General features: G+C 41.2%; 1 protein-coding gene across 3 annotated transcripts in view; it reads right to left on the bottom strand.

Annotated features, from left to right (window-relative positions):
• Positions 1-17,135, bottom strand: part of GRAMD1C (GRAM domain containing 1C) — a 60,326-nt gene that overhangs the window by 9,509 nt on the left and 33,682 nt on the right. For all 3 annotated transcript variants that reach the window (XM_053386094.1, XM_053386096.1, XM_053386095.1), the window contains 7 exons: positions 14,559-14,677; positions 10,782-10,905; positions 9,168-9,339; positions 4,221-4,364; positions 2,852-2,970; positions 1,753-1,895; positions 841-944 (listed from right to left, as the gene is read on the bottom strand). In XM_053386094.1, the coding sequence (XP_053242069.1) occupies positions 841-944; positions 1,753-1,895; positions 2,852-2,970; positions 4,221-4,364; positions 9,168-9,339; positions 10,782-10,905; positions 14,559-14,677 (925 nt within the window). The remainder of the gene's footprint in view (positions 1-840; positions 945-1,752; positions 1,896-2,851; positions 2,971-4,220; positions 4,365-9,167; positions 9,340-10,781; positions 10,906-14,558; positions 14,678-17,135) is intronic.

Consider the following 17,135-nt stretch of genomic DNA (forward strand, 5'->3'; position numbering starts at 1 on the left):
GGGAGCTCACCCCGTTGCAGGGATTCGAACCGCCGACCTTCTGATCAGCAAGTCCTAGGCTCTGTGGTTTAACCCACAGGGCCCCCCTGTCCCTCGGGTTAAATGTGCTTCAGGTTGAGCGCTTTCAGGTTACGCTCCGCAGCGACCTGGAAGTAACGGAGCGCGTTACTTCTGGGTTTTGCTGTTCACGCATGCGCAGGCGCTCAAAATGACGTCACGTGCATGCGCAGAAGCGGTGAATCACAACCTGAGCACACGCGGGTTGGTTCACTTCAGGATAAGAACGGGGCTCCGGAACGGATCCTGTTTGCATCCAGAGGTACCACTGTACACATAAAAATGAGCAGGCTGGTCTATCTGCAACAAGTAATGCTTTACTGCGGTACATGGGAAATAATTTATCAGAGCCTAAATAAGGTTCTGCTACTGCCTTACTTCCAGGTTATCACAAACAGTTGGTTAAAAGTGAAATAACAGTGTTCTAATGATGCAATGTAGATACACTATGAAAGTCAAATGAACAGCTTAATGCCAAGTTTTGATGCTCCATTTTTGACTTTATCATCCAATGGTACTCGATCGGTCACCTCCACATGCTTGCAAAAGCAGTGTTCAAGAGCAGACACATCTACTGGAAGGCTACCAAAAGGTAATAAATAAAGTTAATAAACAGTCTTTAAACTGTTTCTAAAAGCTGGGAAGGTCCAAGGCTGTTCTAAAGCACAATTCTTGTGAAAATCTTGCAGATCGCACCACCGTGTAGAACTATGCAGTGCTATCAAATATCACAGCTATGAATGCAATTTGGAATTATCAGCAAGGAGGAGACACGGCACTTACCAAGTTGCTTAAAGTTTTCTCCTATCCCACCCCATGTGTTTTTCTCTATTATATTCTTGACAAGCCCCCATGGTTGCTTTCTGTATTTCACATCTGAGGAGATCCTGCAGCAAAAATAATAATAAGGTTAGCAACTGAATGCAATACAAGGAACATTAAGGACAGAGGCATGCTTTTTCACCCACTATGAGAGCAATTTTGTCAGTCTTTGCAGCTCAAAACAGCAAGCTGTGTACTTGAGGCAAAGGCATGGTCACTAGGTAACACCTTCTTCACCCATGACGGTAGCCAAAAGGAGGAAATGCATAGAAGACTTGGTCACTTAACAACTCTAAGCTAAACAAAGTACAGTGGTACCTCAGGTTACATATGATTCAGGTTACAATCGCTTCAGGTTACAGACTCCGCTAACCCAGAAATAGTACCTTGGGTTAAGAACTTTGCTTCAGGATGAGAACAGAAATTGTGCTCCGGCGGCGCGGCAGCAGCGGGAGGCCCCATTAGCTAAAGTGGTGCTTCAGTTTAAGAACAGTTTCAGGTTAAGGAACGAATTAAGTTTTTAACCTGAGGTACCACTGTACTGTACTTTCGAGTGCACACACACAGTGGCTTTAAAAGGCTATTATAGATTACACTGCCAGCTGTAACATGATGATGAACTCTACTGAAAAGGCAGTTGGAGAAAGCTCACAACACTTGTTTATAGGTATGTTCAATCCCCTGGCAAAAATAGAAGCAAAGAAACAAGTAAACGCCTGTTTCTGTCAACAGATCATTTTCCAACTACCAAAGTAAACAGGGAAGGGAATTTGTGCAAAAGAAATTTGTGCAGAAGAACCAGTTTTACCATACTGAGTGCAGTCATTTTTTACTGCCTCCAGGTTCCCCATTTAACAATGCAAAATGCCTCACCGTAGTCTGCACTTCTGGCTGGACATGCGAACAATACAATAACTATACACGGTGTAGAAGTAATCGTGGTAAGGTACATCGTGTGTCACCACCTCTGTGTCTATCCGATAGCAATGATCTTTGTGGCTCCGTTTATGCAGGACCTATTAGAAAAAATAAAGAAGGTTTTTTAAGATTATAGTTCAAAAATAATTGAAATAATGATTTTATGCATGCAAAAACGTTTCCCCCCTCACCATATTGCAATAAACTTAAAACAGCTGAAACAAAAACATGCTTAAAATGTCATCACACAATGGCTTGCTTTGCATGCAACACCAGGCATAGGCAAACTCGGCACTTCAGATGTTTTGGGACTACAACTCCCATCATCCCTGACCACTGGTCCTGTTAGCTAGGGATGATGGGAGTTGTAGTTCCAAAACATCTGGAGGGCTGAGTTTGCCTATGCCTGACTAAGACAAACCATGGTTAAGTACAAATAAGTAGCTTAGCCTTATGTTGGAACCAATGTTTGTCTCTCGCAGACAAACCATGAGCAGTAAGCCAAGAACATACCTTGTCTACAGCTCATGGTTTGTCTGAAGTGAGACAAACCATAAGCCCAGGTTTAAATGTAATGCTAAGCCAAACCATGGTTTAGCCCTGGGAAGCACAGCACTAGCAGGAATGGGGAGAATTAAAGTGGCCATGATTTTTGCTGTGAGTACCTGCACACTCATTCATTCATACTTACACATGGTCTATCTTAGTATTACGTACAATCCCAGCCTATATATAGGCTGAGATAAACATATATGATAATCTATTTCAAAATAAACTATTAAACAGGTATTCTTAATTTAATTGTTGAAGTATTTCATTATTACCCTTTACTTCATTTTGAAACAAAGATACGGCAATACTAACTTGGATCTACAAAATTCAATAAAACATGCTCACTTGTCAATAAAATGGATCCATTATTAAGCTTTCCTCTTGTTCTTACATATTTTGCCCATTTGGCCGTTGCTATAGGATCCCACACCTTTACAAACTTGGTGTTTTAGGCAACTTCCATACTTGGCATTAACTAATAACCCCCAACAGAGTTTTGTACCTGCTTTTCTGTTGCAGTTGTGAATTTTCCAACAAGGGGATTGTTGAGCCCAATAGTGTAAGTCATGGTCCTCAACTGATTGCCTCCAATGTCTCTGTTCCAAGGGGTTGTTACAGCATCTAGACCCAAAACATGTAATCAATCATGTCTAGCCATTTACACATATCATCATAATCATTAAACTTGTTGAAAGTGAATGGAGGAAACAAAACTACCCAGAAATCATTAGGTAACTTGTCTCACGCCTTGCATCTCCATCTATGTGTGTAAAACGAGTTAAAATATGCAGCCATCAAGATATAGTCATTTCTGATAAACAATAATGAGTTTTTGGTCACTGCTTGCAATATGTATCCATCTAACTATAGAACTGGGACGCGGGTGGCGCTGTGGGTTAAACCACAGAGCCTAGGACTTGCCAATCAGAAGGTCGGCGGTTCGAATCCCCGTGACGGGGTGAGCTCCCGTTGCTCGGTCCCTGCTCCTGCCAACCTAGCAGTTTGAAAGCAAGTCAAAGTGCAAGTAGATAAATAGGTACCGCTCTGGCGGGAAGGTAAACGGCGTTTCTGTGAGTTGCTCTGGTTCGCCAGAAGCGGCTTAGTCATGCAGGCCACATGACCCGGAAGCTGTATGCCGGCTCCCTCGGCCAATAAAGCGAGATGAGTGTCGCAACGCCAGAGTTGGTCACGACTGGACCTAATGGTCAGGGGTCCCTTTACCTTTACCTAACTATAGAACTACACGTTATAAGGAGCTTGGATCTACTGTCAACAGTGATGGCCTATCTAATGTCAATAGTGATGGCCTACGTCAAGGTCTCTCCCTAACCCAAACCTCTGTAATATATAGTAAGACTTTTCTGTTTCTTGACATCATTTTGTTGCACATTTCTCGGTTCTCCCCAGTGGTGGCCACTTATGCGGAGTGGGGGTAGGGAAACACAGCAATATGAAAGAAGTAGATTTTACTGCATGTTACAAAGGGAGAAGATGTGACATAATTTGTCATCGCTGGTAGCAGCCCAAGAGGACAAGAAAATCATGAATCAGTTGAAGGGGATACAGGCAAAAATACATCACTGCTTCTTGAAAAAGGTGAATCCGCTTGCAAAGAAGGAGCATCTACAGTGGGAAAAGCTCTCAAGAAAGGAGAGGAATTCTAGGTGTTTACTTTACAGAGAAAACTATCATAATAATAACCAGCATCAAATTGCAGTTTCAGATCATGGTGTGTTGGTCCCTAGGGTTGCCATACGTCTGGAAACCTCAATGACATGGCAACCCTATTGGTCCCAAATAAACAAACAGATTTTTCCATGAAAGGGTATAAAGTTATTTCAATGTAAATTTTAAAAGGAATAATACTTCACCTGTTATGTTTCTGGTACTGAAATATCTTTGCATGAAATGGGAATTAGTGAAAAGCATTTCAAACAGCCTATCTGCACCAATGCGGAAAACCCGATTAATAAAGAGTTTTCCATGGAGGTCGCTCTCAGGGAATGTTTCCTCATCTGTGGGAGGGGAAGTGTACAAAGTAGCGGTCAGGCAAACAGGCGGCAAAACATAGTAAAACATACCCAAAGGAAAACAAACATTTCTTGCAAAATTCAAATTTAGTACACCACTCTAGAACAGTAAATTGTGTCTAGAGTAGACTTGTGAGACAATCTGCTATCTTACAAAGAACATAAGAAGAGTCGTACATGAACAGATAAAGCTTAGACGCACCCGATGAAGCTGTACAAGCAGGAATGTCAACACATGATGCCAAGCGTTAAAGGAAAGAAGCATTTCTTTCATCTTACACCAAGGCTCAAGACTTTGAGAGAATGACACCTGGTAACTGACTCTTGTGCTAAACAGCAAGAGGATTGCTACTCTCTGTTCTATGTTAGGTTTATGTCTGCCAGTTCAGCTTGGCGAGGGAGAGAGAGACAGAGACAGAGAGAAATTAAGCTCAAAAATACTGTGAATTACCTTTAATGCCCTTAGCAATAGTGTATATGGAATCAGGCTACTTAAAGGGCTGCCTAAATCCATATGAACCTGCCAGGGATTTGAGAACAGCTACAAGGGCTTGCCTCATTTGCCCACCAGGAAGGAAGGTTAAGCTGACAGGGACAGGGGACAGGACCTTTTCTGCAACGGCTCCATGGCTATGAAACTCCCTTCCCTGAGATATACCACTGTTCAGATGGACTCTTAAAACTTTTTTTTAATTGTAAAGTATTGTTTTTAGGCAGTAGCCTTAATTTATAATCTTATACTGATATGGCTGGCCGTGATATAGTTGTGGTTGGTTTTTTTTAAAAAGGATGTTATTATTACAATCACAGTGGTACCTCAGGTTAAGTACTTAATTCGTTCCAGAGGTCCGTACTTAACCTGAAACTGTTCTTAACCTGAAGCACCACTTTAGCTAATGGGGCCTCCCGTTGCCGCCGCACGAATTCTGTTCTCATCCTGAAGCAAAGTTCTTAAGCCAAGGTAATATTTATGGGTTAGCGGAGTCTGTAACCTGAAGCGTATGTAACCTGGAGCATATGTAACCCGAGGTACTACTGTATGTTGTTTACGTTTTATATGCTTTGTATTGTTTTTGATGTGGGAAAAGATTATGGCAGCTAATTTTTCACACACACACACACACACACACACACACACACACAGTGAGGGGGAATATAGGCAATGGTATGATAGCAGCACTGTGTGTCATATTTAAGAGTGAATAAATACCGTATTTTTCACTCTAAGATGCACCAGACCATAAGACGCGCCTAGTTTTTGGAGGAAGAAACAAGAAAAAAAAATCTGAATCCCAGAAGCCAGAACAGCAAGAGGGATCGCTGCGCAGTGAACCCTCTTGCTGTTCTGGCTTCTGGGATAGCTGCGCAGCCTGCATTCGCTCCATAAGACGCACACACATTTGACCCCTTACTTTTTAGGAGGGAAAAAGTGAGTCTTACAGAGCAAAAAATACGGTAATTACTGAATTGATTCTCATTCTCCAAAAGTAAAGTAAAAGTAAGTCAGACCTAACATATTTTGATGATGAGTAGAGAAAAGAAAAGAAGAGCAAGAGTATCCTCCATCTTGTCCCCAGTACTGAGAGAAATCAGGACTACAGTACAAAACGGAGATGTGGTGCTTGTGCAGTGGAGTCCATATAGTAATGACTGCTGAAAGCAAATACCACAGAGAGGAATCTGAGATGGTGCAATGTTCTCTATACTAACAATAGACAAGTACTGCAATATCCTAAAATATCCAGGCGTGGTAATTAGAGGCAAACATCGACCCACATGATAAATGCAAGTGAATACAACGAAAAGTGTTTTATTTGCCACATGATCTACAGTTCTGGCTGCTACGGAGTCATGCTCACTGCATTTAAAATCTAAAAAAGTATATCTATTCAAACTAGCAAAGAATGGGGCAAGAACACTTTTGTGCTGTAATCAAAATCAGGAAATTAAACTTAAAAGTACTAAGGCACAGAATGTCAGTATGTTCATAATGACAAGGTGCACATGTCACTGGAGACTTTAATATAGAGATATGCCTCTTAGCCCACTAATCACAAGCAATTACTCGCTCTGTGCTGTTGCTCACACTGCCAGAGAGGTGTGTTGCAGTATAGAAACGAAAAGGAACAAACCACAAGGTAAGGAAATGTTTCCTGACAAGGTTCAGTGTTTATCTTACAAAGAATATTCCTTGGGTGGTTGTTGCTGTTTTGGTTACACAATTTTTTTAAAAAAATGCTTACCCTTATAAAAAGCTGAGCTGCTTGCAGAAAGGAGACCTATATAATGGCCCCTGGGGAACACACTGAGCCTGTGCACATTCACTGCATTCCTATATCCCTGTAATCCCTATCAATGGGCACTCACATAGGAAAAAACAGTATTCACTAATAACTCTTCAGTGGATGACACAATATGGATTGCATCAAATGGTCTTCATTGGCGGAATGCTCTTTGAGTTAGCAGAGGCTTTCATCAATAGAATGGGAATTGTGGATTTTGTTGATTCTCCCTTTCCCTGCACCACCTCCCATGCTGTTCTGAAGGGTTCTCCAGCACTGGAGCAGATTGAAAGGCAAATTAGCAAAAACTGCCTTGCTGTTTGGTTGATGGCAGCTTCTGCTTGATCAAAGTGCCTTTCATTCAGCAAAGAGACACCAATGCATACAACCCTTCATTTCAGCTAACTGGGGGTGAGTGTTTCGTAGCTATATTTAAAAGCTTTTCCTAGTACTTTTTGGAAACTAACTTGCATGACTGTTGAAATGCAATGTAGCTTTTTACTCCCTTTACCCCCAGTATGGGCTAATCAGTCGTACACACCTGCCTGAATGTGCAGAATTCTGCTTTTGGCATGTCAAAGCTAAGTGGCACTTACTTTTCTGGGCACACAAAAAGCTAATCCTTGCACATGGTAACTAGAAATATAACCATCTCATCTTAGGCCAAACACAGCACCTGGATGTCAGTGTGGACAAGGTTATTTTCTTAATTGCTCCCAACCACATGGTCAAGGCAAAGTTTCTCAGCAACACTCCTGAAGGAAGTGTTCTGAAGGAAGAAGCCACAGACTGAACAAATTGAAGCAAAGACAGCCCAGCCTTGAATGCCTCTCTCCAACATCAGACTGAGGACATATGAAACTGCCAAACTGTAGCTGTATATAGAGGGATGGCTGTGAAAATGAAGTGAAAGCTAAAACTGAACACCTCTTACATTTAGAATACTGTACAGTGGTACCTCCGGTTGTGCACAGGATCCGTTCCGGAGCTCTGGTTGGATCCCGAGGGATTCGCAACCGGGGGTGCTACTTCTGCACATGCACGTGGAACATAGAGCGCTTCTGCGCATGCTATGAGACCCAGAAAAATACTTCCGGGTTTGCCAGGTTCACATCCTGAAGGATATGCAACCAGAGTTGTGCGTATCCAGAGGTACCGCTGTATATTCATTTTAGTTCAGAGATCATTCAAACATTTTTGAAAAATAATCAGAAGTACTAACAAAAAAAAACCCCTTCCTGCCTATGCAACACGAATCTTATCTATGTTAAAAATAAAGTGTCCATATTCCAAAGCAACAGATTTCTGTGGCAACTAATACTGTTAAGTGACAGATGTACCATTTGCAAAATGCAATATTGAAACAAGACATTTCAGTCTTTGCCAATCTCACTTTTTATGTCAATATAGCCAAGCAACACAGTAACTCAAATTTATAGGAGTTGGGAGGGTTGTGTAGATCAGCCTTTCCCAAGCTGGTGCCCTCCAGTTTTCAGAACTACACCTCCCAGCCAACATGGACGAAGGTCAAGGATTATAGGAGTTGCAGTCCAAAATGTCTGGAGGCCATCAGGTTGGGGAAGACTAATGTGAATGCAATGAGACTGGCAAAACTTTCTGATGTGTTTTATTTATTGCCTATGACTACTTTTGTTAATGGGACGTGGGTGGAGCTGTGGTCTAAACTACTGAGCCTCTCAGGCTTGCAGATCAGGAGTTCGGCGGTTTGAATCCCCGCGACGGGGTGAGCTCCCGTTGCTCGGTCCAAGTTCCTGCCAACCTAGCAGTTGCACCCCAAAAAGTGCAAGTAGATAAATAGGTACTGCTCCAGCAGGAAGGTAAACAGCGTTTCTGTGCGCTGCTCTGGTTTTGGTGTTCTGTTGCGCCAGAAGTGGCTTAGTCATGCTGGCCACATGACCCGGAAAAACTGTCTGCGGACAAATGCCAGCTCCCTCGGCCTGTAAAGCAAGATGAGCACTGCAACCCCAGAGTCGTCTGCGACTGGACTTAACTGTCAGGGGTCCTTTACCTTTACCTTTGTTAAGTTTGTAATTATGCAATTTTTTATGTTGCAAGCCAATCTGAGCACAGTATGGAATGGAAAGGTGGCATACTAATAAAATGATGAATGAGTGATGTAAGGGCATCATCAGAAGCCAACATCATGGTTAGTAATACAGCAGAAAGGGACAACAGTGGAATGGTTGTTGGTAGTGCTACTCTAACTTTGTTTTTAAATGCAGCTTTTGTGCTTTCATCAATGCTTCTTTGAGTGCATAAGACTTCAATGACATTATCTAATGCATGCAGCAGAGTAGCAATTGCTAGCATAGTCGGGTCACAGGACTGGCCCACCTATCAACAACTACCTATACTGGAAATAAATGGCGTAAATGTACAACAGACCCATGGATTTCATGCTTCCACATTACCCTTTGTTTACTTTAGCTGTCCCTTCCTGGGACCAGGTTTTAAGGACTTTGTTTATGAAATGAAAACGATTTACCTTCTTCGTCGCTTTCTGACGCACTGCTCTTCTCTTGAGCGAAGTTCTCATTTAGATCCGGTGACTGTATTGAAAATTTGCGTTGTGCTACATCAGCTGGCTTCCTTTCTGAAGGAAGCAGAGAACTCCTTCTGTCCTGTTTATCGCAGTGCAATTCCTCTAACTCAGGGCCCTAGTGAAAGAGAGCAACCACATAGTCCATCATGTTTATTTTACAAGGCGCTATAGTTAAAATTGTATTAGGACTACTATTCACAATTTCCTGATAAAAAGAAAAGAACAGTAGAAATAACTCTTGAACACATAGGCCCCAAAATATGCATTCTCTGTAACAGGTTCTATAAAACAGGTTTTTGGATGTCTGCATACAATGCACCAAGTACCGGTGCCATGAAATGGAGCATGCACAGAGTTCCCATGCAAAACTTATTGAAATTAAAAGGGTTAACAGCAGTTCTGCTTTTTAAACTTTCCATTATATATTTATAATAAATATGTATGAAGCACCTTGAGTGGGTGTGGGGGGAAATGTTATATAAATATTAATTATTGCAGTAGTTACTGAAGTAAAGTAATTGTTACCGCATTTTGCTTAGTGTTGAAACTTTGTGAATACTAAATTAGAATTATGTGCTGAACAGAATGTTGATATATTTTTAAGATAATGAGAGTACTTCAGATCTGTCGTAAACAAAACTTCAGAGATTTCAAATGCCAGGAAAATGTGGGAAATGTGGGAGTGAAAGCAGACATGGGTATTACATATCATAACAGAATTAGCAGTCTGAAATGTGTCGAGCAAAAAAATCTGGATTTCAAATTAATTATATGGGAACAATCAGCATGCCTTGAAGTAAAGTATTCCCACCCATCTCAACTCAAATTGCATACACCGCCACAATAATCAGAACAAGATTTAATCTACCAAGGACAATGTCAAGATTCCATTGTTGTTGTTATTCATTTCCAATACAAATTTGTAAGCTCATTAAGTGTTCATATACAGCGCATGATGCGCAGCAGAAAATAGATAAATAGATTTCTGCTTCCCTTTCAAATCTGGGGGGGGGGGGTGCGGAGGACAGGACTACCACAAGTTGCTCAAAAATACTTTTATAAGACAACTTCTAGCAACGAATTGTGGGAGTGGGAGTAGGGGAGATGCACTGGAAGAGCAATCACATATCTATTGCCCTACTGTTTTCCTATGGGCAGATTGAGAAGTACCTTTTCTTTTCCCTTCTCATTGGTTACAGTGTGAAATACTGTATTTTTCCATATATAAGACGCCCCCATGTATAAGATGCCCCTTATTTGGGGGGACTCAAATTCAAGAAAATGGCCTCAGCACTAACTGTGTATAAGATGCCCCCTAATTTTTGACATAATTTATTAGGAAAAAATCCTAGTCTTATACACGGAAAAATGCGGTAATTCACTATACCAGCTACAAAGGTAGCATAGGATACCTTCTGAGGGCATGTCGGAGAAACAAAGGGGCTTTGGACGTGGCCAAGCCGCAGTCAGCCTGATTACCCTGTTTTCCCCAACACTGCTAGTGTTGTATGCTGAGGGTGTGAGAGAAAGGGGTACAGAGAGTCCTTCATAGCTTACTTCTGTCCGTATGTTTCCATTAAGAGACCCCGTTTCAACTTCAAGTATCTGAGCAATGGGTTCTCGAATTACACCAACTGCTTTAGGTGACTCCTTATCCCCAGATTCATCACACAGGCTAGATCTGCCAGAGACAAAAATAGCAGCAGAGTTAACTTACACTTATTTCACATACATTGTTAGTACTTTTTACCATTTTGGAATTCCAGTGTGGCAAGTGCAACATTTCAGCCTTAAGACATCCAGTCTTATTACCGCCAAGTTATTCCATTTATTTTCCTGTGCTTTTGAGTAAATATCAGCTTTTCAGACTTTGTCAAAAGTGGTACAACTAACTTGTGTAACGTGAAGATGGAAATTAATGCTGCTTTGTTGTATGAATAGAGCACAGAGTTCCTTACCTCTAGCTTATTTTTCCAACCATCTTATGTGCAGTCATATACAGCATGAGATAGCAACAAGGCAGATTAAAGTCAGGAAAGAATTTGGACAAATGTCAAAGTGCTTCCTTATAGATGCCTAAATATGCACTTAGTCTCTCTCACCTACTTTAGATAACCCTTCGTTGGCAATCTCACTGTCACACAGTAAGCATAACTATGAGCTCTCTTCTTTGTTGGATTGACTTTACACAGAGATTTCCGCAACTTCCACACTAGCCGTAACCCAGCTTCACTGCCCATAGCAAGACAGGGAGCAGAACAAATTTCCGAGAACAACCATGTTGATGGCCCATTGCATCTCGTTCTTTCACAACAGAGTTGGGTCTCAGCATGATTGCCAGCTCAATCCATTGGGCAGAAGAAAACCAGGGCATTCAGGAATCCATTGGATCCCATTAGTCCTCCACACCGGCCAGGAGAAAATACTGTTGTTAGTTCACACTTCACTAGGAAATGGTGTGATGATGGCAAAGGTAATTCACACAGTTCCAGAGCATTGCAAACATACAGCTTCTCCTATTTTCATCAGCAGATTTTTATAATCCAGGTAAAAAGGAATAATGTCCTCCAGACATCAAGATCAGGGGCCATCTCCCTATTATTAATTAAATTGGTTATGCTTAGAGGAGAAAGCTGGTACTCAAGTCCACATTAGGTTAGAATGTAGATACTACCCTTGTTGGTTCCTAAAAGGCTTACCGAGGATTTTCTCTTAAGAAAATCACAGCTTGCCCTCCGCTTGAAAGGCTTCGCCATCAATTAATATAGTACCAAAAATAGATTTTAATGGAATTGAAGCTATGATGGAATTTCCTCAATAAGGGATTAGCAAATAAAGAAAATGTCCCATTGTTTGTCTGGCCGAAACTACACAGAGGCAAACTTTCAAGGAGAAGGCTAATCCCTTGTCCTTGTAAGTAAAGCAGGAAGTCAAAACTAGACTCCAAATTAGGCACTGGAGTAGAATGCATTTTACCAGGCCACTAACTGTGTTTGTCTAGCTTAATTGAGTCATGAATCCTATGTGGTTTGCTACAGTTTAGAAGGATGGATCGCTTTTGAAAAAGCAATTGTTAGGTACTACAGTAGGCTGCCAGATGCAGGCATCTCATCATCACAGTACAGGATCTTGCCTCCGTGTTGGATTATTCTCTCCTCTTTGATAGGTGGAGCAGCTGAATAAACCAAGGCTGATGTGGCCAAAATAGTACAAGCAATATGCACACAGCACTCTCTACTGCCCACTTCTGTACTCTCTGGTCCATTTCTGTCAAACCTTTGTAATCAGTGGACTGCAATGGCACAGGAGTCTTAAAGTATTTTGAGACCAGTTACTGGCCCAGATCCTTGATTCTTAAAGTGGTAGCATGAAGCATGACCCAGTTTAAGAGGATGTGAATTCAAAGTGGCATGCATGCGGTAATATTCAGCAGCACAGATTAGATACTGTCACCTGGAATTCCCATGCATGCAAATAGTAGGGATGGTGTCAAGAGTTATGAAAGACATGGTGTCTCTACTTCACCATTGCTGAGTGTCCTTGATTCTCCCAGTGATCCACAGCAGCCTCCTAGCTAGCAGCACTCTCAAGAACATGTTGTGCTGTCTCTGCACTCAAGAAAACGGGGTCATATTGATTCCTGAGGCCCTAGGAGTGGTATAGTATAATACCCCAGTTCTGGTGGTTTAGCACCCATAGCACTAGAAGTTGAGACAGCATTTTGTTTCAATGTAGTTATCATGTTCACCAGAAACATCATTTCCTTATAGAAAGTTGCCAACACTAAATGTTGATCCAAAAACTAGGAGAGGAAAGGTTTCAACCTTCTCAGACCCAGGAATTTCTTGCTGCCCCACAGTGGGTAAGGGGGGGAAGGAGCAGAAAGTCTATAAGCAAGCCTTTGAAAAATGTGTTTAATCTGCAAGAAGGACAGCATTGTGAGGCTCTTGGAAGCTTGACTCTAGAATCTTTGTGTGTTAAGGGTTGCTAATGCATACCCCCCAAATGTGGGGATACAGACATAAACAGACACAAAACAGAAGGGTTATAATTGCCTTCTCCAATGGCTGTGCTAGCTTGGACTGATGGAAATTGTAGTACAAAGTAGCTGGAGCGCACTGTATTGAAGAAGGCTGGCTGGCCTATAAGCATCATTAAAGATGAGAATAATTGGCATTCTACCCTTCACCACAATATTGTATATAAAAGTACTAAGACATTTCTATACAATATTGTGAAGGATGCAAGAAAAATTACTATGCTGTAATACTACAGAAACTACATTTTTCACGAACAAGGAAGCTTCTTGATATTGTCAAGAGCTGAAATAAGGGATGTAGGCTTCGTCTTTTTAAAGCAAAAACACATTTTAAAGCGGCTGTGAAACAACAGGTGTGATAGAAGTTAACGTCTGCTCAAGCCCTTGCAACCAAAGGAACTCAACTGTTTTAGTTACCGTACATGAAGCAAAAATACATGTGCTTGGGTGGGTGGGTGGGTGTGCACATGCACATGTGCCTATGCATGCACACACCAAGAGGGACTAATAGAAGGAATCATACCCATACATTTCCTAGAGCTTCTTTGACTAGAAAACTTTAACACAGAAGTCCAGTCACTCAGTGAATCCATAGTATAAACAACTTCCACAAAGGACACCCAAAAGATGAAGTTCCCTTCTCTTCCCACGAAACCGGAGCAGATATACTAGATCTTGCACTTGAGCTGCTAAATGTATACATGATCTTATTAGGTAAGCGTCAGCCCCAAGACAAGTAAAAATAGCACCTTCGAAAAGGAATATGCTAAATCCTTGGAAACACCTTCCATTGGATATTTAGCATCATACTTCCACACATTCCTTTTCAGTTTGCCCATGCAAGTTGCCAAAAGGCCTCTACCCCTGTAGCAGAAAAACATGGAAGCCAGTTAACATTTACATGCTCTTTACCCTATGCAACACCATCACGTAGCAGTGCCACTGCTGCATGGTTTGCACTAATAGTTCCTGATATACTTTGGCATCCAACCGGCAACACGTGTGTTGCTACTGCTACTGCTTGAACACACAAGCCAGCATCACCGCGGATACAACCTTTTCATCAATCTAAGCAGGCAAGTGGTAATCTCTAAACTAGCTCGGAATTAGAAGGGCAAAATAGAAGTTATACTTGCTTTATATCTGAATAGGAAGAGGATCGTGCCGAAAAATGAAAACACCACTAATAAGCAAAACTCTATGTGCATTCAATAGTAGCCTTTCAAATGACTTGTATACAATGGGATGCCAATAATATGTACCTTCCTTTGTGGTAATCTGCAACGTATTCTTACCTTGACTGTCCATTCTCCTCTGATGAAGAATAAATGTTTTCCATCTCTTCCGTGTTCAAGCCCAGCTCAGAGCCATAGCTTTGCTGTACAAGCTGCCAGAATTCTTGCTTGGTCAGTCTCTGGAAAACACAAAACAAAAAATTAAGTACGCTTGGTCGGTAACCACAGTAGATGGCTTGTCTTTTAAAGTTATATCCTATTTAAGCAGAGGTAACAAATGCTCTTATTCACGTAAAATAATCCCAGTTGCTAGTAATGTTCAATCTATGATCCACAGTATATCTAGCTGCATTTCTAAATAAAAATGTGAAACAGAGCTTTCGTTCTAACACCCATTTTCAACTCTAACAGAAAACTAACAATACAAACCCATCATTATAGATTAATTATCTTTAAGATAGTACACTCTCGGTACTTTTCCATATGGCTATTGGGATCCAAGACCACTATAGTCTTTGCCCCCTCCCACCCCAATTCCTGAATTATTTTTTTAAAACTCCTCCAAGTCGTTTTAACTGCTGTGAACAGCTGCATCCTTTCAGCTGACATTAGTTGTACAACAATACCACAATCCCCTCTTAGCCAGCTGTCTACAGGTCAAGTGGCTTCTTCACTCAACTGCTGAAGAGGCCCCAAGCATAGTGACAACAGAAAAATAGCATGTGAACCAAAGCAATGTAGAGTTACCCAACTCAAATACAGGAGTCAAAGATAGCTCACTACGTTAACCAAAAAAATCAGATCCTATGTTCATCATGAATTAACCATCACTGAACTGTTTTCTCGTTTGTCTCCTCTCTTGCCAGAACATATTCACAAACCTGCCTTGAAATGATGTACTAAGATTACATGTTTAATGTTAAAGCAGGATGCACAGGGTGGTATAAAACTCACTAAAGCATATGTACGCTTGCCATTTGTACCTAACTACTGACAAAATTCAGAAGCATTAAAAAACTTTTCAAATATGCTTTCTCCTAGCCTAGGAGAAATAGAAGATTTCCTCCATCTCATTGAGATGTGACACAATAGCCAGAAATGACCAGAAATGGTTTTTTTTCCTGATAGCCAGAAGGCCTTTATTGGCCTATGGAATATACAGTGGTGCCTCGGGTTAAGAACTCGTTCTGGAGGTCCGTTCTTAACCTGAAACTGTTCTTAACCTGAGGTACCACTTGAGCTAATGGGGCCTCCCACTGCCACTACGCCACCGCACGATTTCTGTTCTCATCCTAAAGCAAAGTTCTTAACCCGAAGCATTATTTCTGGGTTAGTGGAGTCTGTAACCTGAAGCACCTGTAACCTGAAGCGTCTGTAACCCGAGGTACCACTGTGGTACCAATCAGAATTTGGAAGACGACACCTCTCAGAGTTAAGGGAATAGTCTGAAAGCACATGATGCGACAACCTTTTTGAAGTTAAGTACGCCATGGGCTCTGGTCAGGATGAAAATTGGAGACTGCCTACAATCTATATGTAAGCTACTTTCGGTTTCATTATGGAATAGCAGCAGGTATAAATGTAATAAATAAGAAGAGTTGCAGAGAAACAGTTTGGAGCTAGGATTTGCATTTTAAATGGAGAGAAGATCTCTCTCTCTCTCTCTCTCTCTCTCTCTCTCACACACACACACACACACACACAATCTGGAGGTGCAGGGTCCCTCTCTGACACTTGGATACAGGTTTAGCAGACTAGCTGCCTGTCACAGCCTTGTATTTTCTACCAGTATTCTCTGCTTGTTATATTTGTAAATAAATGACAAAAGGTGTCAAAAGTCTATAATGAACTCATTCAAAATACATCAGAAACTAAACTCTGTAACACAGCCAATACCAAACATTCCAGAATTTCTAAATTCAGATGTTAGCAGAGGAGGCAAGCAGCACGAGGCCTATGCTTTCTTCCTCTTTTTCGCCATTATTTTTTCATCCCTTTTTGCCCGTATTTGTTTATGTGACCTTGAGTGTGGGCCAGTTGACATTTCACGTGGCGGTCACACTTACTGTGGTAAATAACTGAAACACCGAATGGCCTGTTCGCACAAAACAGTCTAAGCAAAATTATGATTTAGCTATGGCTTATGCTGTGCTACTGGGCCCAATTCAAAATGTTAGTCCTAGCATACATAGTCCCAAGGTAGTGAGGTATGTCTGTCTCTCTCATTAACTTTTAGGAAGAATCTAAAAACATTTCTGTTTACTTAGGCATTTGGTGGCTGAAAGATCTTTTCCTGGCAATACTGGAATTACTGAGTGAGTTCTTGGGTTTTTTTAGAAGTTTTAAACTATTTTTAGAAAATTGTTTTTAAACTGCTTTTAAAATTTTAGCTGTATTCTAAGTTTCATAAAAACAACAGCAGCAATCTTGAGAAACCTGAGAGCTCTGAGTTTCCCACTGTAGGTGCTGCCCTGTGCGAATTGTAACCAATGAATTCATATATTTTCCATTTCAGCTATTAAAAGTATTGCCATTTCTATAAATATGCTTCTCAAAATGTGGAGGAAATGAGATTTTTAAAATAATTATACTTGTCTTCTCTGTACTTGCATTGTTGAGAAGAACTGATATGCCATT

The sequence above is a fragment of the Podarcis raffonei genome, chromosome 4, assembly GCF_027172205.1.
Source record: "Podarcis raffonei isolate rPodRaf1 chromosome 4, rPodRaf1.pri, whole genome shotgun sequence".
Taxonomy (NCBI): Eukaryota; Metazoa; Chordata; class Lepidosauria; order Squamata; family Lacertidae; genus Podarcis; species Podarcis raffonei.